We start from the raw sequence: 26,344 nt of genomic DNA on the forward strand, positions 1-26,344 counted from the left end.
AAATTGCTTCCAAAGGGTATGACTATCCAATGTATAAGACGCCAATTGCACTTCACTTTACCAGCAAGGGATATTTTTTTTTTTAGAATGCTTGTTAACTTTCTGTAGTTTCCCTTTCTTTTAGTACAAACAAGACTGAGTGATTCTTTTGCATGTGATTTGTTTGAAAAACATCTGTATTGCCCTTTCCCCATTTATCTTATGAAGCTCAATGCTTTTCCTAATTGATTAATTTGTGTGAAATGTTAATTGATTTTTCTAAATAAAATAAATGTTAGCTTTTTTTTTTAACTGAAAAAAATATATATAAAAGAAAGAAAATGCAGAGAAGGGAAAACTGAAGAAGAAGGGGATTTGGAACATGCAGGAGGAATCACTGAAGAACGCTGAAGTTATAACTAAGTTTCGGTGAAGAGACAGTTGGAACAAGAAGCATGAAAGCCTGGGTTACCTTCTTGATGTTTTGGCCAAGGACAACAGATTGAAAACGAAATGCCATTTTCTTTAAAATAGTGCTCAGGACCAGTCCTGTAAAATGGACAGATTTTTAGAAAAGCCCCAGGTCAACAATGGATTATCAAAGAATGAATCTCATTAACATTTCTTAAGCAGGAAAAAACCTGTTTTCTTGTTTCTAGTCTTCACTTACATGCTCTTCTCCTTCACCATTTTCAGTTAACTGGCTCATAGAAAAAACTTCTCCCTGGGGTTCTTGGACTTCTATGTTTCACACTGCAACACAACGTTTTTTTTTTTTTTTTTTATTTCTTAGGGGCTATACTCAAACTGTGGAAAACTACAAGTTCTAGCCAACAACCTGAATATGACTTAGCCAGGGTGCTTTTTTTACTGGAGAACACCCTAAACACATTATGGCAGCTTACTCCTCAAGACACTTATGATCAAAGTCTCAGGAAAGGCTGATTTTTTTCACTTCCCTTCCCACCACCTGTCTTGCCTTTCTTTTCACTATTCCCTTTCTCATCTTTACTCCTTTCTAAGTCATTTCCTTTAATACTTTTCCTTTATTTTCCCAATTGCTCTATTGTTTAAATGTCAAATAACGGTTATTTCAAAGTATAAAGACAAAAATATATAAAAGTTATATCAAAAGATTGGTCTCTGGAACAATGCGTATCTCTGAGACACCTGAAACAAAGAGCTAGAGCTTGGCAGATATGAATGTCAGTATTAGTGCTTACAGCCACTGTCAAAAAAAAAAAAAAAGCTGAAAAAGAGCCTAGACTTCAATTAGTGATATGAATGAAGCAGGTCTGGTTAAGACCAGGGCAAGCCAGGCCAAAGGGTAAAGGTTAAAACTGATTGTGTTTTAAAACTTCAACTTTCATATGAGACTAAGGGAATAGATATCTATTTGGTACAGGATCTAAATTTTCTAAACGGTACAACTCTACAGTCGATTTGTTCAAACACAATTGCATGGAACTTTGAATAGGAAGTGAGATATGGTAGGTTAGTATAGGCTGGAGTGAAATAGTGACACATCCTAGAGTAATTTGGGCAGATAATAAAAAATATATTTACAGCCTCCCCCTCCCCAGCCCCGAGGATCTGGGGGATGGTGTGGATGTGTTGGACATACTCACCTGGACTGGTGTTGATGTTGTCACAAACCTTGGGACTGGTGGTTTGATGTGCTGAGCCCTCGAGCATGGGACTTGCCCTTATGAAGCTCATTACCACAAAGGAGAGTCTAAAGTTGTATGTAATGGTGCCTAAGAGTCTCCCCCTGAGTGCCTCTTTGTTGCTCAGATGTGGCCCTCTCTCTCTCTAACTGAGCCATCTCGACAGGTGAACCCGCTGCCCTCCCCCCTACGTGGGACCCGACTCCCAGGGGTGTAAATCTCCCTGGCAACGCAGAATATGACTCCCGGGGATGAATGTGGACCCGGCATCATGGGACTGAGAGTATCTTCTTGACCAAAAGGGGGATGCAAAATGAGACAAAATAGTTTCAGTGGCTGAGAGATTCCAAATGGAGTCGAGAGGTCACTCTGGTGGACATTCTTATGCACTATATAGATAACACCTCTTAGGCTTTAATGTATTGGAATAGCTAGAAGTAAATACCTGAAACTACCAAACTCCAACCCAGCAGTCTGGACTCCTGAAGACAATTATATAATAATGTAGATTACAAGGAGTGACAGAATGATTGTGAAGACCTTGTGGATCACACCCCCTTTATCTAGTGTATGGATGAGTGGAGGAATGGGGATAAAAACTAAAGGACAAATGGGTTGGGATAGGGGGATGATTTGGGTGTTCTTTTTTCACTTTTATTTTTTATTCTTGTTCTGGTTCTTTCTGATGTAAGGAAAATGTTCAGAGATAGATTGTGGTGATGAACGCATAACTATGTTATCATACTGTGGACAGTGGATTGTATATCATGGATGATTGTATGGTGTGTGAATGTATTTCAATAAAACTGAATTTAATAAAAAAAGTTATATCAAAAGAATAAGCTGATTGTTTTAATCACTATGTTTGTTAATTGTTCACTGAAGGAAAAATAAATTTGAAGAACCTTAACGATGACTAACAAAACTAGCATGGTATCAGAATCAGGCATTTTCACAAATCCTTTCTTTGTCAGCTGGCCTATCTCAGTGGCACCGTAACAGAATTACATATAAAAACTAAATGCACTGCAAGAGATATATGAAATAAATTTGAAAGTAGTTTTTCTATTTCAAATCCTCTGAGAGGTTAAAAATAACTAGGCTTCTTACACAATGATATTTCTAGCGGTTTCACTATGCAATTTACATTGGTCAGTTAAAAAAAAAAAGTCTATCAACATAAAATTATTCAATAAGAACCCAGCAACATTACACATGAGAGCTAGTAGTTTCAATTGTAAGTTTAATGACAGCATCTGATTTGCTCTCATAAGCAGCAAGCTTTTGGCCCCTAAACTACAAATGGATATTATCATAGATATAAGCACACTAATTTCTCTGAAATCATCCCAATTTCTATATTCCACATAAATGAATTTCTATTAGTCAGATGAATATAAAACAGAAATACTTATTTCTTAACTCTCAGATATAAAATTATTTTTGAAATCCAATTTAAGACAGTGTAATCATAAAAGACAGACGAAGGCTTGCTAGTCACTGCTAATGTACAGATCATAAAAAAGAGACTCAAAAAATTAAAAGTGCTGGGTTTTGAAAAGCAAATAAAAAATATAAAATCCTTAACAATGTAGTAAGAAGGCCCACATTAAGTACTGGATTTACCTCATCATCTGGCTAGATATGCATGAGTATAACTTGTTACTGCCTAGCAGTAATAATTTTAGATTTGTCACAAAGCCCAGAAGACTGGAATTTCATTTAGAGCAAAACTCAAAGTGTTACATTAACAAAATTCAGTAAAATCTGATAAAATAGTATAAATCATTTTAAAACAACCTTGGAAAAGACATTTGTATTTACAGAATCCCCTTCAACATATAACAGGTAATGATGCAATGAAGATATTTTTACAATATTTATTAAGATAAATTTATAAATTGAAAGACTCAGAGGCACATAGTTTAAAAGGCCAATATCATGGGAATAATGAAGTCAACACAAGAAAGTAAGACGACATGAACAGTTACAACCAATACAAGATTTTTTTTAAAGCCACATACCCCCAATGAACACATCATAGGAATCATCCTTCAAAATTACCATGATAAAAAGTTATTTCCTTCAAGAAAAAAAATAATTCTTTTCACCTACCGAGCCTAGAAAATCCTATTTACAATTGACTGTCCTGCATTTCATTGTTTAATATGGCCTTCTCTATCATGATATTAGAAGTATTGAAAATTTTATAGCTATTGTATTTACAAATGCACATAATATTTAAATTTGCTCTTTTTTGAGAACAACTGAAAATATACTTAATCAAATCACAATACAAATATTTTAATGTTGAAACACACTTTGTGGAGACACGTGTATGCGAAGAGGTGTATTTAGCATTGTGTTGTTTCTGAAGGAATACTAGGCCAATAAGTCTGATAAAACTCAAGGCAGTCACAAAAACAGGTCTTTGTTGATGAAGAATTTAATTTATTTCTGTTTTAACTGGACACACTGGGCTTTCTTCAATCAACTTTCACCACACTGTATATTTTGGTAACAAACCAAAAGCATGCAAAGAAGCCAATTGTTCCTATAAAAGAAAAAAAAATTTTTTTTTTCAAAGAATGTTTCATAATTTACACAAAAAACAGATTCCAAAGGATTGGTTCCCTAAAAACAGACTATAAACTATTATCCACTAGGAATATATCATAGGTCCATGATCTTCTGGTGAAAAATACACAACTACCTCAAATTAAAATTTCCTTCAGAAATTGATAGAACTTTTTGTGCTATAAAATTACCCAAGTTTTCTATAAAACACATAGCATTTTTCCTTATTACATGCAAAATACTGAAATGAAAAAATGAAAACACCAATTTTCCTTTCATACTTCAGAATATTTTCTTACCATAAAATGGAAAATTGCTATTAAACATTTTTCAAGGTATGATATGAAAACTCTAAATAGAATTATCAGATTCACAGAAAATTAGATGGAATATTTTCTAAGAATAGTTATTGGAAGTTAACAGTTTTTAAAGAATTAAAATGGTATCAAATAACAACTTTTTTTAAATGTTAAAAGTTACATAATTAGGATAATAACAAAAATGCCTCAAGAAAAATGAGTGACTTCTTGTTACCAGGGAAATGAGCACCACCAGCTCTACTGCAGCCCCAGTTCTGTCGTTAACTGAGTCTACCATCCTTGTATAAGTCAACTGACATCTTCAAGTCCATCTCTTTACCTTGTTAAATAGAGATAAATTTTTCTGACCTAGCTGCCTCCATGGGCTGTTAAGGTAAAGTAAACGAGATAATTCATGAAAAATATTTGCCTTGATTTTCAGGTATTTTCACCACTCTAAATGCCACACTTTGTGACAAAAATGAGACACAAAGAGGTTAAGTGGCTGTCTCATGGTCATGTAGACTGATAGAACTCAAATTCATTTTTTCTGACTTCAAGTGAGCTTCTTTTTTATACTACACTGTGCTTAGATTTAATAAATATAAATTCAGAGACTGTTTTCCAACAAGATACATACTAAATTGTGAAATCGCCTAGCATATCTAAAATGAAACTGAGGTATACCATTTTTTTTCAAGTTTATCTTTTCAGAAATATTCGGTAGGTAGGGGTACAGAATACATAAGGTAATATTCATATATTCTGTGTAATTTTTATAGTTAAAGCCCCATTTTTTCAATTGTTGTAAATATAATATACAGAGAAAGTATTAAAGGAGATTTATCTAAGTCAAGAGACTGTTAATATACTCCCTTCACACACTGAACACATACTGAATACCTACTATGTGCAAAGGTCTGTACATATTTTAGAGGAAGAGACAAATATACCTTTTGGAAATTGAAAAGGGTTTATCAAAGGTCTAGGAACAGTCTACGGTTAATTTCAGAAAAACTAAAGGTGAGAACATAAATTTATTTAAATAAGCTTATGCTTAGCACGAATTTCAAGATGACAGAAGATGTTTTAAGATGAGAAAAACATTTTATTGACATCCTGCAACCCTAAGAAAGATAAGTTGCTTAATTCTGTTTCAATATGGGATAGACAGTGTATATACTAAAAGTGGCATCTTTCCTTATGTGATAGAATAATTACTTTTGTTTTGAAAATGGTTTGACTTGAAATAAAATGGTGTCAGTTTGGAGTTCTGAAGCAAATAGAGACATACTCCACTCCAGAAAAATGCAATACAGTTAAAGGCTCAACATTCCCTTATAGAGAACTTTTCTGACAAAGTGAAATATACTAAAATTTATTAGCTGAACTGGATGATTCAATCTGATATGGCTCTGGAAGTTAGATTACAAAATTTGTTTTACTCTGAATGAAAATATGACATCTTAAAAATCAAGAATAATAAAGTTGAACTATCATTTTCTTTACCACATATACCTAGAAAAACAATAGATATTCACTAAGATCATTATGTTTTTGTGTGTAGGCAAGGAATAAAATATTCTATATATGCATTTATGGAAACACAGATACAGATGCACAAAGGCAGTATTCCTAGTTTCATAGGCCATTGCTGTTATACAGACCATTTATTAAGATTTATGGCTGAGGACTCAAATAATTCTATTATATAGCACCAAGGTAAGCTGTAGCCCCTCTCTCCCCATACCCCATATGTGTGATCAATGACCTGGAATACAGAATAGATAGGTGCCTGAGCCTGTTAGACACTGATATAGCAGCAGGGGCATATCAAGACCCCACCTTATGCTCTTAAATGTAACCAGATGAATAAAAATTAGAACAGTTTTAATTTAAAAAGGAGAATTGGTCTTTTCTTTTTGGCACCTATATTTCCTCATATAGCATGCAACATTATCTTAGATAAATTGTAGATATAAAGTCTAATATTTTTTTGTGACCAAAAAGTTCCACAATTTTCTTTTTTTAGTTCAGTCACTCACTTCCATACATGTTTACCAAGCACCCACAGGGCTCTGAGATAGAGACAGCTTTTATCCAGTTGGACAGAGAAGTTATACATATATAAATACCAATACAATATATACTATATCCCATTTGGTACTGGAATTTTAAAGTGGAGATAAAAACTTCTAGAATAAGGAGTGCCCTGTTCTTACCTTTCTTTTTTTTTTTAAATTATCTTTTCTTTGATGTCACCTTATTCTCAACCTTATCTTGGCTTTACCTCCACATTCTCTACTTACTTCTAAACTGAGGTGGCTATAGCTTTTAACCCTATTTCTGAAAAGGGCAAAAGAAAGACCACGTGTACCATTAAGAGGTTAACAGAGGAAAATCTTGAGATTTACTGTCCCAGATCCCCTAGATTTTCAGCCAAAAATGAACCCTGGTTAGCCTTCCTTTAGATTCTGTTTCATCACCTGCAGATTATTGATATTCAGTTCACAGGGTGGGTAGATCAACTATCTTAGCTGTGTTGAGGACTAAATAAAGGAACACTGAGTAGTAGAAGCTTTCATAGGTTTCATAAAAGGAAAATATAAATTATCTGTCTACAAAGTTAGCTAAGAATAATCATTTCAATTCTTACCTGTAAAAAGAAAAAAGATCAAAACCATTATCATAGTGTAACCAAAGTACAAAATAGTACTCGCTGTTCCTGTGATTTGCAGTTTTGAAAAGAAGTAGTGTATTGCATATATTAAGAAATAAACTGCGGTAAAGCCACTGGTAAGGAATGAACGCCATTGCCAATGATAATCCTAGGTAGAAAAGAAAATGTTAAAGAACAAGAATTACCTTCCAATTAAGAGATAACCGGTAGCAGAATAAAGTTACAAAGCAAACATAGCTAAATAATATAGCCCCCAAATCCTAATTTTTGCTTTCAATTCCAGTCTCTTTCTCCTATTGAACTTTGCATATTTCCCTCCTCACTAAAGGGGCTAAGAAGCACTCTCTATCTTTAGTGGAGATACTTAAAGACTGGCTAAAAAAGTATGGGAAGGTCTAATGCATTTATGAATAATGAAGCAGGCTAAATTTCAAAATCTACTTTCTTTGGGAAGCATATGGAAATAGATTACTTACATGGTTCAAAATCAGTATTACTTCTTTAAAGTGCAGTCAACTCTATTTTAGGAAGATTATTCTATTAAGATCTGGTTGAAATCTATTCTCAGTTATTACTAATATAATTTAAACAAGGTAGGTTATTAAAACAGCTCTCCTTGGTTTTATGTAAAATGGTTTACAGCTTAGCAGGAAATTTTCTAAAAGAAAATACATGACTATCTCTTAGACTTTTTGAAATATGTGAAAAAGCATGCCAATTTTAAAAAAGTCCCAAAGAGCCCACAAAAAAGCTATTAGACCTAAAAAATGAATTCGGCAAAATTGTAGTATATAAGATCTACACACAAAAATCAGCTGTGTTTCTTTACATCAGCAAAGATTCAAAAAGGAAATTAAGAAAACAATTGTGCTTATAATAGCATTCAAAAGGAAAAAGTTCACCAAGGAGGTGAAAGACCTGTACATTAAAAACTATAAAATATTGCTGAAAGAAATTTAAGAAGATCTAAATAAATGTTAAGATATCCTGGTTTACGGCTTGGAAGACTCTTAAGATGGCAATACTCTCCAAAATAACTTATGGATTCAATGCAATCCCTATTAAAATTCCATTTTTTGCAGAAATGGAAAATTTATATGGGATGGTGAGTGGCCACAAATACCAAAAACCTTCTTGGAAAAAGAAGAAGAAAACAGGAGGATTCTCATTTCTTGATTTTTTGAAATGATCCTCATTTCAAAACTTACTACAAAAGCTATGGTAATCAAAATACTGTGGTACTGGCATAAGGATAGAAATATAGACCAATGGAATAGAATTAAGAATCTAAAATAAACCCATACATCCATGGCCAATTGATATTTGGCAACGGTGCCAAGTATATAAAATGGGTTAAGAATAGAGTTGTCAACAGTGTTGGAGAAACTGGAAATTCACATGGCAAAAGAATGAAATTCTTTTCACACCATATATAAAAATTCTATACAAAAAGAATGAAATTCTTACAGTTGATTTAAAAAGGAAAAAAGGGTAAAAAAAAAAAAAGGAAAAAAATATGTAGTGCCCCCTTGAGGAGCCTGTGGAGAATGCAGGGGTATTGGCCTACCCCACCTCAATGGTTGCTAACATGACCACAGACATAGGGAACTGGTGGTTTGATGGGTTGAGCCCTCTACCGTAGGTTTTACCCTTGGGAAGACGGTTGCTGCAAAGGAGAGGCTAGGCCTCCCTATAATTGAGCCTAAGAGCCTCCTCCCGAATGCCTCTTTGTTGCTCAGATGTGGCCCTCTCTCTCTAGCTAAGCCAACTTGAAAGGTGAAATCACTGCCCTCCCCACTACGTGGGATCAGACACCCAGGAGAGTGAATCTCCCTGGCAACGTGGAATATGACTCCCGGGGAGGAATGTAGACCTGGCATCGTGGGATGGAGAACATCTTCTTGACCAAAAGGGGGATGTGAAAGGAAATGAAATAAGTTTCAGTAGCAGAGAGATTCCAAAAGGAGCCGAGAGGTCACTCTGGTGGGCACTCTTACGCACACTTTAGACAACCCTTTTTAGGTTCTAAAGAATTGGGGTAGCTGGTGGTGGATACCTGAAACTATCAAACTACAACCCAGAACCCATGAATCTCGAAGACAATTGTAAAAAAATGTAGCTTATGAGGGGTGACAATGGGATTGGGAAAGCCATAAGGACCACACTCCACTTTGTCTAGTTTATGGATGGATGAGTAGAAAAATAGGGGAAGGAAACAAACAAACAAACAGACAAAAGTACCCAGTTTTCTTTACTTCAATTGCTCTTTTTCACTTTAATTATTATTCTTATTATTTTTGTGTGTGTGCTAATGAAGGTGTCAGGGATTGATTTAGGTGATGAATGTACAACTATGTAATGGTACTGTGAACAATCGAATGTACAATTTGTTTTGTATGACTGCATGGTATGTGAATATATCTCAATAAAATGAAGATTAAAAAAAAAAGAATGAAATTCTACCTCACACCATATATAAAAATTAACTTAAAATGGATTAACATCTAAATACAAGTGCTAAAACCATAAAACTCTTAGAATATAGGGGCACAAACTTCATGACCTTGGATTTGTGATTTCTTAGATATGCCACCCAAAGAATGAGCAATAAAAGGAAAAACAGATGAACTGTACTTTGTCAAAATTAAAAACTTTTGTTCCTCAAAGGACATTATCAAGAAACTAAAAAGACAACCTATCGAATGGGAGAAAGTAACTGCTAACTGTATATCAGATCAGGGTTTAATATCCACAATATATAAAGAACTCTTACAATTCAACAACAAGAAGACAAACAACCAAATTAAAAAATGGGCAAAAGGCTTGAACAGATATTTCTCCAAAGAAGATACATTAAATGGCCAAGAAGCATATACGATGCTTGTTACTTGCCGTTAGGGAAAGGCAAATCAAACCACGAGACACCACCTCACCCACTAGGATGGCTATAATCAACAAAACAGACAAGGGTGTGTTGGCAAGGATGTGGGGAAATTGGGACCTACACTACTGGTGGGAATGTAAAATGGTTCAGTCACTGTGGAAAAGATTTTGGTAGTTCCTCAATAAGTAAATTATACAATTATCATAGGATCCAGTAATTCTACTCCTTGGGATATACCCAAAGGAAATGAAAACAGGTACTCAAACAAATATCTTTACATTGATATTCATAACAGCACTATTCATAATAGCCAAAAAGTGGAAAAAAGCCCAAATATCCATCAACTGATGAATGGATAAACAAATGTGGCATATACATACAATGGACTATTATTCAGCCACAAAAAGGAATGAAGTACTGACACATGTTACAATGTGGATGAACCTCAAAAATACTACACTAAATGAAAGAAGCCAGACAGAAAAGGTCACATATTGCATGATTCCATTTATATGAACTATCCAGACTAGGTAAATCCATTGAGACAGAAAGCAGACTGGTGATTGCCAAGGACTGAGGAGGAGAGGGAATTGGGGAGTAACTTCTTGATGGGTATATGGTTTTCTTTAGAAGTGATAAAAATATTTTAATACTTTTTGGAAGTAGACAGAGAGGGTTATCCAAAGTTGTGAATGTAGTAAATGCCACTGAATTGTTCACTTTAAAATGATTAATTTTGTTATGTGAATTTCACCTCAAGAAAAAAAATAAGGCATAACAAGTTTAACAAACTTATATTTCATCTGCTGTATAGGAAAAACAAAGCAAAACAAAAAAAGCCAAACAACTATAAAAGAATGGATTTAATACAACCTAAATCTTTAAAAATCAATACTATCTATTCCATAGGGATGGTGGCATTTCACCATGTTGCTATGAATATAATCTGTTGCAATGTAATCAACAAAAGTTTAAATGAATTTTCCCACTTAAAACATTTATTTTTACTAAATTTTTAGTCAGAAATACCTAAAGAACGTTAATTTTTAAGTTAAACATTTAAAAAACTCAACAATGAAAATTCTGCACAACTCCATTTATAATGTGCTATTTTTGGGAAATTAACATTTTAAAGTCCCTAACAGTAAGCTCTAAACAAATATATTGAACTGCAGTACTATCTTAATTCAATTTTACAAAGGTCTAAATTTGATTTAGGAATACAGGTAAATTCTATCTTAATAAATATCTCAAGAAAATATTTCAACTAATAGTGCTTAAATTTACTCTTACCCTATGCCAAAATTTTAAATACTGTCTATAAATTAATATAACTGCAGATCCTGAAGAAATTAAAAAAATTATAAGAGGATATTATGAACAACTGTATGGCAACAAACTGGATAATGTAGAAGAAATGGACAATTTCCTGGAAACATATGAACAACCTAGACTGACCAGAGAAGAAATAGAAGACCTCAGCCAACCCATCACAAGCAAAGAGATCCAATCAGTCATCAAAAATCTTCCCACAAATAAATGCCCAGGGCCAGATGGCTTCACAGGGGAATTCTACCAAACTTTCCAGAAAGAACTGACACCAATCTTACTCAAACTCTTTCAAAACATTGAAAAAAATGGAACACTACCTAACTCATTTTATGAAGCTAACATCAATCTAATACCAAAACCAGGCAAAGATGCTACAAAAAAGGAAAACTACCGGCCAATCTCCCTAATGAATATAGATGCAAAAATCCTCAACAAAATACTTGCAAATCGAATCCAAAGACACATTAAAAAAATCATACACCATGACCAAGTGGGGTTCATTCCGGGCATGCAAGGATGGTTCAACATAAGAAAAACAATCAATGTATTACAACACATTAAAAACTCGAAAGGGAAAAATCAATTGATCATCTCAATAGATGCTGAAAAAGCATTTGACAAAATCCAACATCCCTTTTTGATAAAAACACTTCAAAAGGTAGGAATTGAAGGAAACTTCCTCAACATGATAAAGAGCATATATGAAAAACCCACAGCCAGCATAGTACTCAATGGTGAGAGACTGAAAGCCTTCCCTCTAAGATCAGGAACAAGACAAGGATGCCCGCTGTCACCACTGTTATTCAACATTGTGCTGGAAGTGCTAGCCAGGGCAATCCGGCAAGACAAAGAAATAAAAGGCATCCAAATTGGAAAAGAAGAAGTAAAACTGTCATTGTTTGCAGATGATATGATCTTATATCTAGAAAACCCTGAGAAATCAACGATACACCTACTAGAGCTAATAAACAAATTTAGCAAAGTAGCGGGATACAAGGTTAATGCACATAAGTCAGTAATGTTTCTATATGCTAGAAATGAACAAACTGAAGAGACACTCAAGAAAAAGATACCATTTTCAATGGCAACTAAAAAAATCAAGTACCTAGGAATAAACTTAACCAAAGATGTAAAAGACCTATACAAAGAAAACTACATAACTCTACTAAAAGAAATAGAAGGGGACCTTAAAAGATGGAAAAATATTCCATGTTCATGGATAGGAAGGCTAAATGTCATTAAGATGTCAATTCTACCCAAACTCATCTACAGATTCAATGCAATCCCAATCAAAATTCCAACAACCTACTTTGCAGACTTGGAAAAGCTAGTTATCAAATTTATTTGGAAAGGGAAGATGCCTCGAATTGCTAAAGACACTCTAAAAAAGAAAAACGAAGTGGGAGGACTTACACTCCCTGACTTTGAAGCTTATTATAAAGCCACAGTTGCCAAAACAGCATGGTACTGGCACAAAGATAGACATATAGATCAATGGAATCGAATTGAGAATTCAGAGACAGACCCTCAGATCTATGGCCGACTGATCTTTGATAAGGCCCCCAAAGTCACTGAACTGAGTCATAATGGTCTTTTCAACAAATGCGGCTGGGAGAGTTGGATATCCATATCCAAAAGAATGAAAGAGGACCCCTACCTCACCCCCTACACAAAAATTAACTCAAAATGGACCAAAAATCTCAATATAAAAGAAAGTACCATAAAACTCCTAGAAGATAATGTAGGAAAACATCTTCAAGACCTTGTATTAGGCGGCCACTTCCTAGACTTTACACCCAAAGCACAAGCAACAAAAGAGAAAATAGATAAATGGGAACTCCTCAAGCTTAGAAGTTTCTGCACCTCAAAGGAATTTCTCAAAAAGGTAAAGAGGCAGCCAACTCAATGGGAAAAAATTTTTGGAAACCATGTATCTGACAAAAGACTGATATCTTGCATATACAAAGAAATCCTACAACTCAATGACAATAGTACAGACAGCCCAATTATAAAATGGGCAAAAGATATGAAAAGACAGTTCTCTGAAGAGGAAATACAAATGGCCAAGAAACACATGAAAAAATGTTCAGCTTCACTACCTATTAGAGAGATGCAAATTAAGACCACAATGAGATACCATCTAACACCGGTTAGAATGGCTGCCATTAAACAAACAGGAAACTACAAATGCTGGAGGGGTTGTGGAGAAACTGGAACTCTTATTCATTGTTGGTGGGACTGTATAATGGTTCAGCCACTCTGGAAGTCAGTCTGGCAGTTCCTTAGAAAACTAGATATAGAGCTACCATTCGATCCAGCGATTGCACTTCTCGGTATATACCCAGAAGATCGGAAAGCAGTGACACGAACAGATATCTGCACGCCAATGTTCATAGCAGCATTATTCACAATTGCCAAGAGATGGAAACAACCCAAATGTCCTTCAACAGATGAGTGGATAAATAAAATGTGGTATATACACACGATGGAATACTACACGGCAGTAAGAAGGAACGATCTCGTGAAACATATGACAACATGGATGAACCTTGAAGACATAATGCTGAGCGAAATAAGCCAGGCACAAAAAGAGAAATATTATATGCTACCACTAATGTGAACTTTGAAAAATGTAAAACAAATGGTTGATAATGTAGAATGTAGGGGAACTAGCAGTAGAGAGCAATTAAGGAAGGGGGAACAATAATCCAAGAAGAACAGATAAGCTATTTAACGTTCTGGGGATGCCCAGAAATGACTATGGTCTGTTAATTTCTGATGGATGTAGTAGGAACAAGTTCACTGAAATGTTGCTATATTATGTAACTTTCTTGGGGTAAAGTAGGAACATGTTGGAAGTTAAGCAGTTATCTTAGGTTAGCTGTCTTTTTCTTACTCCCTTGTTATGGTCTCTTTGAAATGTTCTTTTATTGTATGTTTGTTTTCTTTTTAACTTTTTTTTTCATACAGTTGATTTAAAAAAGAAGGGAAAGTTAAAAAAAAAAAAAAAAGAAAAACAAGGAAAAAAAAAAAAGATATAGTGCCCCCTTGAGGAGCCTGTGGAGAATGCAGGGGTATTCGCCTACCCCACCTCGATGGTTGCTAACATGACCACAGATATAGGGGACTGGTGGTTGGATGGGTTGAGCCCTCTACCATAAGTTTTACCCTTGGGAAGACGGTTGCTGCAAAGGAGAGGCTAGGCCTCCCTATATTTGTGCCTAAGAGTCTCCTCCTGAATGCCTCTTTTTTGCTCAGATGTGGCCCTCTCTCTCTGGCTAAGCCAACTTGAAAGGTGAAATCACTGCCCTCCCCCCTACGTGGGATCAGACACCCAGGGGAGTGAATCTCCCTGGCAACGTGGAATATGACTCCCGGGGAGGAATGTAGACCTGGCATCGTGGGACGGAGAACATCTTCTTGACCAAAAGGGGGATGTGAAAGGAAATGAAATAAGCTTCAGTGGCAGAGAGATTCCAAAACAAGCCGAGAGATCACTCTGGTGGGCACTCTTACGCACACTTTAGACAGCCCTTTTTAGGTTCTAAAGAATTGGGGTAGCTGATGGTGGATACCTGAAACTATCAAACTACAACCCAGAACCCATGAATCTCGAAGACAGTTGTATAAAAATGTAGCTTATGAGGGGTGACAATGGGATTGGGAAAGTCATAAGGACCAAACTCCACTTTGTCTAGTTTATGGATGGATGTGTAGAAAAGTAGGGGAAGGAAACAAACAGACAAAGGTACCCAGTGTTCTTTTTTACTTCAATTGCTCTTTTTCACTCTAATTATTATTCTTGTTATTTTTGTGTGTGTGCTAATGAAGGTGTCAGGGATTGATTTAGGTGATGAATGTACAACTATGTAATGGTACTGTAAACAATCGAAAGTACAATTTGTTTTGTATGACTGCGTGGTATGTGAATATATCTCAATAAAATGATGATAAAAAAATTAATATAACTAAATACTGCTAATACATACCTCTGCACATAGGTGGAAATAGCAAAGCAGTATAGTGGCTTCAGAACATGTAATAACCAAAATGATAAACACCAGAAAAAGGAAGCCAAACATGTAATACATCTGATGAGACCTATAATCAAACATATCAAGATGAAATTATAAATATTTTCTCTTTGACACAGTAAATGACACAATATTTTCATTTTTCCTGAACTGAAAATGTTTGCTTTTTCTCCCAACTAATCAAGCAAGATACATTCTAATAAGTTTAGCTGGTGCTACAGAGGCTGGGAATATGGCAGGGGAAGTAAGGATTTGGCAATGTCCTTGGACCTTACCTTCCCACTCAGTTAGAACCTGAAACTCCTGTTTACTCAAATATGCTTAGTCTACTTGTCTACTGGTGACTTAGACAAATTTGATAAAAAAATTAATGGAAAGGCAGAGCCAACCTAAAAAAAGGCTACATTCGATGCATATGGTTTCTTTCATATATGATAACAGACTGGCTCAAAATCACTCTATGAAGAAATCTTGAGATTGGAAAGTACTATGAAGGTCACCTAGCTCAACCCTTCTTTCAATGCTTGCTTGAATCCCTTCTATCAAGAGCTCAGAGTATCTTCTCTCTGCTGCAATACAGACCAGTTCTCTGAGAATATGGGTTTGGATAACCTTAGGTTAATTTTATATCAAAAGGCAGCTGTGTGAAACAGGCAAACAACTTAACCTCTAAAGCCTCATCTTCATCTCTGTAAAATGGGGATAATAACCATGTCATAGAGATCTGAGAATTAAGTAAAAAGAAGTAAAAGTAAGAATCAATAAGCCCTCAATTAATAATTGCTGTCATTAATATTATTTTTTTTCCCACATGAAAAAGATAAAATAAACAGCATTTTGTCTGTTAAGATTTCTGGTGACCGGAGAACTGCTTACACATGTAAGATGCAAACAGTAATCCATATAAATAAAAAGAGAAAGCTAATATTACGTGTCATGGCAATAGAAGTAAGAGAGGACTTTGTTCTTGACTTACCAAATACTATTCAGAATGAAGAAAAGCTGTATAAAGATGCACCCAAAAGGCAAAATTCCTCCCATGATAATACCAGGCAATGGCTTTGTGTAGAAGGACTGTTCAGGAATCTGACGTGGAATCTGATTGGTTCTAACGGGGTGTTCAATGGCCTTCAATAAAGAAAGAAAGAAAAAGATTCATAACTATGTATCTATTTTTTAAGTTCTTCTTTGTACTTGACCATTTGTTTGCTTTTTTTTCAGCTTCCATGCTGACACTAATGGCAGTAACAGTCTACTTAAGTCATCAAACTGAAATTTCTATTTAGAAGCAATGAACCAGATACCATCAAATACAATTTTCAGTCTGTCTACTGGAACAAGTCACCACTGTTTCCAGCAGTTACCCACCGACTAAAGGCTTTAGACAGAGTAAGAAACACACAGGAGATAATAAGGTATTTGGAAAATAACAGCTAATAAACAGGTAGGGTTAAGATTTTCTTTTTAATAATAAGCTTACTGTACAAAACAGATGGTTCTGAAAACTGTCAATGTATTTTTTTGTTTTTTTTTAACTTTATAAAAAAATTAAAACACAAAAAACATAATGTATTTTTATTTGAAGGTGGGTGACATCATCATCAGCTTTATTAACATTGCTCAACTTTACTAAGACTTGAGACATGAAGAAGATAATGAATGCCTAAATGAAGCGTTATGGCCATAAGGTATTGGTGATGTTCCCAATATGCTCTCTTTTATAACATACTACACGGTGCTATAAAAACAACTGGAATCTAAAGTACCTAAACATAGCTACATAGCAAGAAAAGTACAGATATAGAAATTCATTTTCCTTCAAGGAGCTTCAAAAAGCTCTATATAGTTTGTGATTATAAACCAAAGCTTAAAACTTGTCCCTTTCTACAGAGGGGATTATTTTTTGTGTAGCTACATATGTATATACGCAGAAAATCATTATATTATTCTTGAATTTTTGTATTTTTGATTTTTAACAAGATAATTTTGGAATTTTACATAGTATTTAAACTACTTAAAACTATTTAAAATTAAAAAAAATTTCAAACTCTGTCAGTTTACTATTTATGATACATAGATTTAAAATCATAAACAGAATACCAGGGAATTGTAAATCTCTTAGTAGCCTGGTACGGCAGGTGCAGTAGAGACTATGAAGTAAGGATCGTTTCTGACAGGACATCATGCCCCCCTCACAAGATATACTAAAATATGTTATTTCTTCTAATCTTTTGGGCTTGATATTTTCAGAGAAGAATAAGGGACAGTGAAGTGAACATAGAAGAGGATACTGAGGAGGGAGAAGGATAAGTTCTCATTTTCCTCTTACCCTAAGGGTGGAAAGGGTCTGTGAAGGTAGAGAAAGACAGAGAGAAGGAAGGGAAAAGAGGGAGAGAAGAAAGGAGGAAGGACTGAGCCTTGATTATAATCCTCCTTAAAATCAAGTATTAACAGGTAAGGATATAAAATTTATTTCAAAGTTATACACACACACACACACACAAACCACTCTTCCTACTTTGCAGTCACTTTCCTTGCAGCTTCCCTTCCCAATTCATTATACTGGCTTACTTAGTTAAGTAATGTAGACTAGAAACACTTACTGCTAAAGGAAAAAATGCACAATTTAGTTTTTATTTTTTAAATAATAAAATAATTTATATTTTTTCTACCCATGCCTCAATAATTTATCTTTAATGTCAAAAATTCAGTTTTCATTCATTTACATCTACATTTCTTTCCCTATTAATATGTATCATATTACAAAACTTTGAAATCTAGGCTTATATCTGTAACCTCTCCACCACATTCTCAAATAATACTATTTTAAGAATGACTACAATCAAACTAAGAATCTATCCAATTTTTATGAAATCCACATCCTACAGGATATGTTTATGTCTTTTAGACTCTTTGATGTTATCTTTTAAGGTGGCATATGCTAATTTCCACAGCTGAAATTCATTTGAATAAGTTAACACCCATAAACTTACATTCTTCTTAAAACCAAAGTATGCACCAATAAATGTTAGAGGCACAGATATGCAGAACCAAAGGGCCAATATGGCAACCAACGTTCCAAAAGGAATAGCTGCTGAAGATCCTTCTCCCCAGAGAATCAGATTCATTATAAAGAAGTCAGCAAATACAATCCTGAAAGACACAATAGACTTTTGGGTAAATTCAGAGTTAGAAGCAAAATGATACAGTAACAATAATATGCAATTAATATTACTATTTAAAATAAAATACCAAATAAAGAAGAAGAGGAAAACTTGTTTTCTGGGAAAACCCTTTCAGTTCCTGCCTTTCTATTTTCCCTCTTCCTCTGGCATTAGATCAGAGGTTCTCACCTCTCACCTTCAGCAACAAGTGATAGTGTAGCGGGTCTTCTATTACTCTTTCCCACCACCAAACCAGCCTCCATGCTGCATCCAAAATGATATTGTTTCACATACTGAATAATACTCTGCTCTATAAGATAAGCCATTTTATATAGGAAGGAGGGAAAGGAGACTGAAAGATGAAAGACAGGAAGAAGGTCACAAAGTACACTTTCCTCAAGGTGACCTCTACAACGGCCTAGTGAAAGAATAGATAAATTACATTTTCAAAATGCTTCTTCAGTGCAGATAATTAAGCTATTAATTTAAGCTAAAAATGATTCAGTAACCAGAGAAAAAATAAACACCACAGTTAACTGGTTCTCTGTAAGCCAGAGGTAAGTAAATGACATCTCTGAAAACTCAAGGATAATTCTTTTCAATCATCAAAGCCTTTTCTTTTATAGACCTATAGAAGAACCACCTACTTCTTCCTGTTGTAGTTAAACTCAAAGTCACTTAACGGAAGTTGCAAAGCACCCATAAAAGAACCTAAATTTGAGGGGTAAATGATTCAAAAATTAGCTATTTTTACCAGCATTGAGGCTAGGCTTCTACCACTATGACATCTGCTAAATGGTTTATAAATATCATCTCGTAAACCTATGAGAGAAGAACTATTTTTGCTCCCATTTAGAAGATGAAGCAACAGGTTAATATAAGGTTAAGTAATTTGCCTAAAATGCAGAAATTTACACATGGCAGAGCTGGGATTCAAACACAAGTTTTTAATCACCACCATACTCTAATATCTCTGGAAACCACCCTGCAGAAAAGTATTCTTTCAATACATATTTACTGAATGCCTACTATGTGCAAGGCACTGTGCAAAGAGCTATAGTAACAGATATGGTTTCTGTGCTCCAAGAGCTTTTAGAGAATTACAGATCAGTTACTTGCAACACATGAAAATTTACTGCGTTAAAAAATGTTAACATTATCAACTGACTAGAAATCAAGGCATTCTTTAATTTTATATAAAATATGTTCCAGGGCTGCACTATCTAATATGGTAGCCATCAGTCACATGTGGCTATTGAGCACTTGAATTATGGCTGGTCTGAACTGAGATGTGCCAAAGGTATAAAATACATGCCAGATTTCAAAGACTTAGCACTTACAGGGTTGAAATGATATTTTGGATATATTGATTAAATAAAATATAGTACTAAAATTAATTTCACCTTTTAAAAAAAAACTTTTAAAATGTGGCTACCAGAAAATTTAAAAGCACATATGTGGTTTGCATTATATTGCTATGAAGGAGCCCCTAGGGCTCTCATGTAAGCACATTTACAGCATGGCCCTTTTTAACACCCTTAGGTAACTCCTGTACTTAAATGGCTTAGTATTATCACCATTCCCCTCAGCTCCTGGAATACTGGGGGGTCTTGGTTTTCTCTCCCTCTTTCTACTTACCTTACCTTCCGGCTGGTGAACATCTACTTTTAAGGGTGGGATGAAGAACACAAAAATCAGAGAAGAATTGACCTGAGAGTTAAAAGAAGACCCAGAATAGGATAACTCTTATGAAGTCAAAAGAGGAAGAGGTTTCAAGGGGAAAGTATTCCAAGTTTAGACAATGCAAAGAGGTAAAGAAAAAAGATTTAAAAAAAAAATTGTTTCTATATTTAAAAATGGGAACATCATTTAAAGAGATGTTGAAGTAAAATGACACGGGATATTTCAGTAAAGTGATAGGGGAAAAGATTACAAAGGTTTATGCTATAAATGTATGCTGAGAAAATGAGAACAAGGGACTACAGACTTTCTTCTTTTCCAAGGAATTTTTGGGGGCTGGAAAAGAAATATAGTAGAGAGGAAGATGTTTATGGAAATTTCTTTTTAGGATTTGGGAGACCTAAGCATATTTATAGGAATAAGAGATGAAACACAGGAACAGAACATACAGAAAGGGAGAAATGGAAGATGTCAGAGATTAGGGGGAATATTTGAAAGACAAGGTTCTGAAGGAAATCACAAGTGACAGTCTTGGTAAGGATGGGCACTTTTTTAGTCTGTAGCAGAGAGAAAGAAGACAAAGGGCATGTTTTGAGAAAATTATAACAATTTGAATAGAATGTGACATGGCTGAGACCATGTGAATCTTCAATGGAGATGATAATCTGAGAGAATATTCACCCCAAACATGTTGGAATAAACTGGCTGTTGCCAGTCACTGATGGCGAAAAAGCTCTTTCAATTCTGGGCTGCAGTGAACAGTCCTGGGGTTCTAGATTTAACCTTTGACTTTCTTTATCATTGCTGATAGGGGATAGTTCCTGCCTACCAGAAATTTGGGTCTTGGGGAAAAAAGTTTCTACTTTTAGGACCAGAAACACATCAGATACTTGATATGTATCTCCAGAGAGTCATGGTGTCAACCCCCACCCCAGAATATGGTCCTCTATAAGTGGTGATACTTTTGATTTAAAAAAAATAGGAAAATGCATGCTTGCCTGAACCATCTTTATGTGGACACCTTTCTATGATTAGATCAAAGCTTTAAATGCAGTCTTAGAAGACAACACATAAGAATGACCACTGTAGACTATGAAATAGACTTTAAAGAAAAGGAATAAAAAAAATTCTCATATCTAGGGTACATTTCCAAGATAAGGTATGCAGAAGTCATCTGGCAAATGATTATTAAATACCCACTTAAAAAAAAATCTCTTTTTAAAATCTCTTTTGAAAAAGGTAAATTCATTTTCTTAGTTACATGATTTAGAGACAGAGAGAATTAAAGATGTAAGGGATGGAAAATTTGGGGGCTAAAATATGACTATATTAAGAAAGTAATAACCGAAAAAACTCACTTACCCAGGACAAAGAAATGATGTTAATAAAACATTTGTTTTCCACTTCTCACCTCCAAAGGCTATAGAAAAAAACAAAAGTGGTATAATATACAAACTCTTCTTTCAAGCAAACCAAATATCCATACTCCAAGATTGGTATTCAACAAATTGTCAGAAAGCACAGGGTGCCCATTCCTAGAAAATTATACCAGCCCTTACTGAATGATCCAAATCAGGGATGCACATCAAGGATCTACGCTGGATAATTCCTGCTTTAGAGATATTTGCTTCAGCATAAAATAAGTTTAATATCAATGGAAAGTTATCCAGACTATTCTCTTTTCCTAATTTTTTTTTACCTCAAAACAAAGCAAACTCCCTAAATTCTAAGCCACTATCAATAAATGGGTCTGTGTACAGGAAAAACACACTAGGGACTCTTTTTTTCTACGGTCAGTTTCAGAATTTACTATAGAACTAGACACCCCCAAGCCTGACATGCAATGCATTCCCCCCTTTCCCCCAAACAAAAACATGTAACACATTTAAATTTTCACAGCAGCTCTGCATCTTTAGGACTCCTCTAGCACTCAGTATAGTTTCTGGTGAGTGTGTTAGATAAGGTGACTAAGAAGAGTAGAAGGGTTAAGGTCACTGGACAACAAATTTGCTTATGAACTTTTTACTCTTCTTTACCCCTCCCTAATTTATATATTTTTTTACTTTAAAAATCATTTAAAATTTAAATAATGCAGTATATAGGGTAAAAGAATGAAGGTATTCCTCTGTTCTTCCAGTCTAAAAGTTGGAGATGAAAGTGGCTGAAATCAGAGAATAGCTGGAATTTAAAAAAAAGTTTTAACACAGTTTATAAGCAAGTTCAAGAACCAATTGTCATAAAAGAAAATGACAAAATTTTATCTATCTGTCTATAAACATACACACATATACATCCATATACACACACATACATACACGATTTGATTCACAGAATTACTGATAAGAGACTTTTGAAATTATTAATTTTGGATTGAATATATTCCAATCAAAATTTAAATAACACATTTTGAAACATTTGAAATGATTCTATAAAATAAAATATTTTTGTGACTGAATGTAGCAAATTTAAGTTGTTCAGCCAAACCTGGTAAGTCAAAACGTAAAAGTAAAAGAAGGGTAGGGGTGGTAGATAAACAGTATCTAAATTTGCTTACTTCACTGAATAAGCATTTTTGAACAAATAAATCTAGGGATAGTATTCACTTTACAAAAGATATCACCAGCCAAACTTCTTTTAAACAGTTATAGACATTTATAATACATATTGTTTAAAGAACATTAACTATCTGACACAAAGCTCAGACCCACTGATAACTGATGTAGCAAATCAAATTACTAATTTGATACTCAATCAGGGTGGTTTTTACTTACACTTATAGAATCTGGCAGCAACATAACCTGCAGGCGTTCCCAGCAGCACCCATAAGACCACAGCACAAGTCATCAGTGCTCCTCTATTGGCAGGTGACAAAAATCCCAGGCAAGCAAAAACTAAAAAACAAGTAATTTCAAGTTCTTGTAAATTTTATTACTGTTTCCTGTGTTGTAAAATGGTAGAAGAACTCTCATTTTTCAAACAAGAAATACAACTTCATGAGAAATCATACACTGTACTACCAAGCAGCTATACAGAAATCTTAGTAATATTTAATGCACTGCATTAATATGATCACTTATAAGGCAAAGTCCACTTTGGAAGTTTCTTATCAGGGCCCATAAGATCCCATATTTCTCTTTAACAGGGGAGGCCAACTGACTGTGAGTGCTTTCAGCTCTTCTGAGATTCAAGTACAGCTTTTAAAATGAACATGAATAAAAAATATTCCACTAAAAATTATATTTTTGTTCTGTTTTAGATAATACTAGATCCTTTGGGGTAAAAAACACACAAAAAACAACCCCATAACATGCAAACATAGGAGATAAGACAGAATCTAATCAAAGAATAAAATAGGGGAAAAAAGATTTCAGAGTACCATTAAGTTTTTTTTTTTTTTTTTATCTTTTTTTTTTTCCCCTTGTTTGTCTTTTTTCTTTTTCTTTTCTTTTTTTTTTTTTTTTAACTTTCCCTTCTTTTTTCAAATCACCTCTATGAAAAAAAAAGTTAAAAAGAAAACAAACATACAATAAAAGAGCATTTCAAAGAGACCATAGCAAGGGAGTAAGAAAAAGACAACTAACCTAAGATAACTGCTTAACTTCCAACATGTTCCTACTTTACCCCAAGAAAGTTACATAATATAGCAACATTTCAGTGAACTTGTTCCTACTACAACCATCAGAAATTAACAGACCATAGTCATTTCTGGGCATCCCCAGAACGTTAAATAGCTTATCTGTTCTTCCTGGATTATTGTTCCCCCTTCCTTAATTGCTCTCTACTGCTAGTTCCCCTACATTCTACATTATAAACCATTTGTTTTACATTTTTCAAAGTTCACATTAGTGGTAGCATATAATATTTCTCTTTTTGTGCCTGGCTTATTTCGCTCAGCATTATGTCTTCAAGGTTCATCCATGTTGTCATATGTTTCACCAGATCGTTCCTTCTTACTGCCGCGTAGTATTCCATCGTGTGTATATACCACATTTTATTTATCCACTCATCTGTTGAAGGACATTTGGGTTGTTTCCATCTCTTGGCAATTGTGAATAATGCTGCTATGAACATTGGCGTGCAGATATCTGTTCGTGTCACTGCTTTCCGATCTTCCGGGTATATACCGAGGAGTGCAATCGCTGGATCGAATGGTAGCTCTATATCTAGTTTTCTAAGGAACTGCCAGACTGACTTCCAGAGTGGCTGAACCATTATACAGTCCCACCAACAATGAATAAGAGTTCCAATTTCTCCACATCCCCTCCAGCATTTGTAGTTTCCTGTTTGTTTAATGGCAGCCATTCTAACCGGTGTTAGATGGTATCTCATTGTGGTCTTAATTTGCATCTCTCTAATAGCTAGTGAAGCTGAACATTTTTTCATGTGTTTCTTGGTCATTTGTATTTCCTCTTCAGAGAACTGTCTTTTCATATCTTTTGCCCATTTTATAATTGGGCTGTCTGTACTATTGTCATTGAGTTGTAGGATTTCTTTGTATATGCAAGATATCAGTCTTTTGTCAGATACATGGTTTCCAAAAATTTTTTCCCATTGAGTTGGCTGCCTCTTTACCTTTTTGAGAAATTCCTTTGAGGTGCAGAAACTTCTAAGCTTGAGGAGTTCCCATTTATCTATTTTCTCTTTTGTTGCTTGTGCTTTGGGTGTAAAGTCTAGGAAGTGGCCTCCTAATACAAGGTCTTGAAGATGTTTTCCTACATTATCTTCTAGGAGTTTTATGGTACTTTCTTTTATATTGAGATCTTTGGTCCATTTTGAGTTAATTTTTGTGTAGGGGGTGAGGTAGGGGTCCTCTTTCATTCTTTTGGATATGGATATCCAACTCTCCCAGCCCCATTTGTTGAAAAGACCATTATGGCTCAGTTCGGTGACTTTGGGGGCCTTATCAAAGATCAGTCGGCCATAGATCTGAGGGTCTATCTCTGAATTCTCAATTCGATTCCATTGATCTATATGTCTATCTTTGTGCCAGTACCATGCTGTCTTGGCAACTGTGGCTTTATAATAAGCTTCAAAGTCAGGGAGTGTAAGTCCTCCCACTTCGTTTTTCTTTTTTAGAGTGTCTTTAGCAATTCGAGGCATCTTCCCTTTCCAAATAAATTTGATAACTAGCTTTTCCAAGTCTGCAAAGTAGGTTGTTGGAATTTTGATTGGGATTGCATTGAATCTGTAGATGAGTTTGGGTAGAATTGACATCTTAATGACATTTAGCCTTCCTATCCATGAACATGGAATATTTTTCCATCTTTTAAGGTCCCCTTCTATTTCTTTTAGTAGAGTTATGTAGTTTTCTTTGTATAGGTCTTTTACATCTTTGGTTAAGTTGATTCCCAGGTACTTGATTTTTTTAGTTGCTATTGAAAATGGTATCTTTTTCTTGAGTGTCTCTTCAGTTTGTTCATTTCTAGCATATAGAAACATTACTGACTTATGTGCATTAATCTTGTATCCCGCTACTTTGCTAAATTTGTTTATTAGCTCTAGTAGGTGTATCGTTGATTTCTCAGGGTTTTCTAGATATAAGATCATATCATCTGCAAACAATGACACTTTTACTTCTTCTTTTCCAATTTGGATGCCTTTTATTTCTTTGTCTTGCCGGATTGCCCTGGCTAGCACTTCCAGCACAATGTTGAATAACAGTGGTGACAGCGGGCATCCTTGTCTTGTTCCTGATCTTAGAGGGAAGGCTTTCAGTCTCTCACCATTGAGTACTATGCTGGCTGTGGGTTTTTCATATATGCTCTTTATCATGTTGAGGAAGTTTCCTTCAATTCCTACCTTTTGAAGTGTTTTTATCAAAAAGGGATGTTGGATTTTGTCAAATGCTTTTTCAGCATCTATTGAGATGATCAATTGATTTTTCCCTTTCGAGTTTTTAATGTGTTGTAATACATTGATTGTTTTTCTGATGTTGAACCATCCTTGCATGCCTGGAATGAACCCCACTTGGTCATGGTGTATGATTTTTTTAATGTGTCTTTGGATTCGATTTGCAAGTATTTTGTTGAGGATTTTTGCATCTATATT

The 26,344-nt window shown here is 34.8% G+C and overlaps 1 protein-coding gene across 1 annotated transcript in view; it reads right to left on the bottom strand.

The window, feature by feature from the left end:
- Positions 1-2,872: 2,872 nt before the first annotated feature.
- Positions 2,873-26,344, bottom strand: part of TM9SF2 (transmembrane 9 superfamily member 2) — a 93,811-nt gene continuing 70,339 nt past the window's right edge. The window contains exons 11-17 of the mRNA XM_037799839.1: positions 23,068-23,187; positions 21,659-21,716; positions 18,446-18,605; positions 16,429-16,580; positions 15,408-15,519; positions 7,179-7,350; positions 2,873-4,200 (exon numbers count right to left, since the gene is read on the bottom strand). Of these exons, the coding sequence (XP_037655767.1) occupies positions 4,133-4,200; positions 7,179-7,350; positions 15,408-15,519; positions 16,429-16,580; positions 18,446-18,605; positions 21,659-21,716; positions 23,068-23,187 (842 nt within the window). The 3' untranslated portion in view covers positions 2,873-4,132. The remainder of the gene's footprint in view (positions 4,201-7,178; positions 7,351-15,407; positions 15,520-16,428; positions 16,581-18,445; positions 18,606-21,658; positions 21,717-23,067; positions 23,188-26,344) is intronic.

Source organism: Choloepus didactylus, chromosome 12, assembly GCF_015220235.1.
Source record: "Choloepus didactylus isolate mChoDid1 chromosome 12, mChoDid1.pri, whole genome shotgun sequence".
NCBI lineage: Eukaryota > Metazoa > Chordata > Mammalia > Pilosa > Megalonychidae > Choloepus > Choloepus didactylus.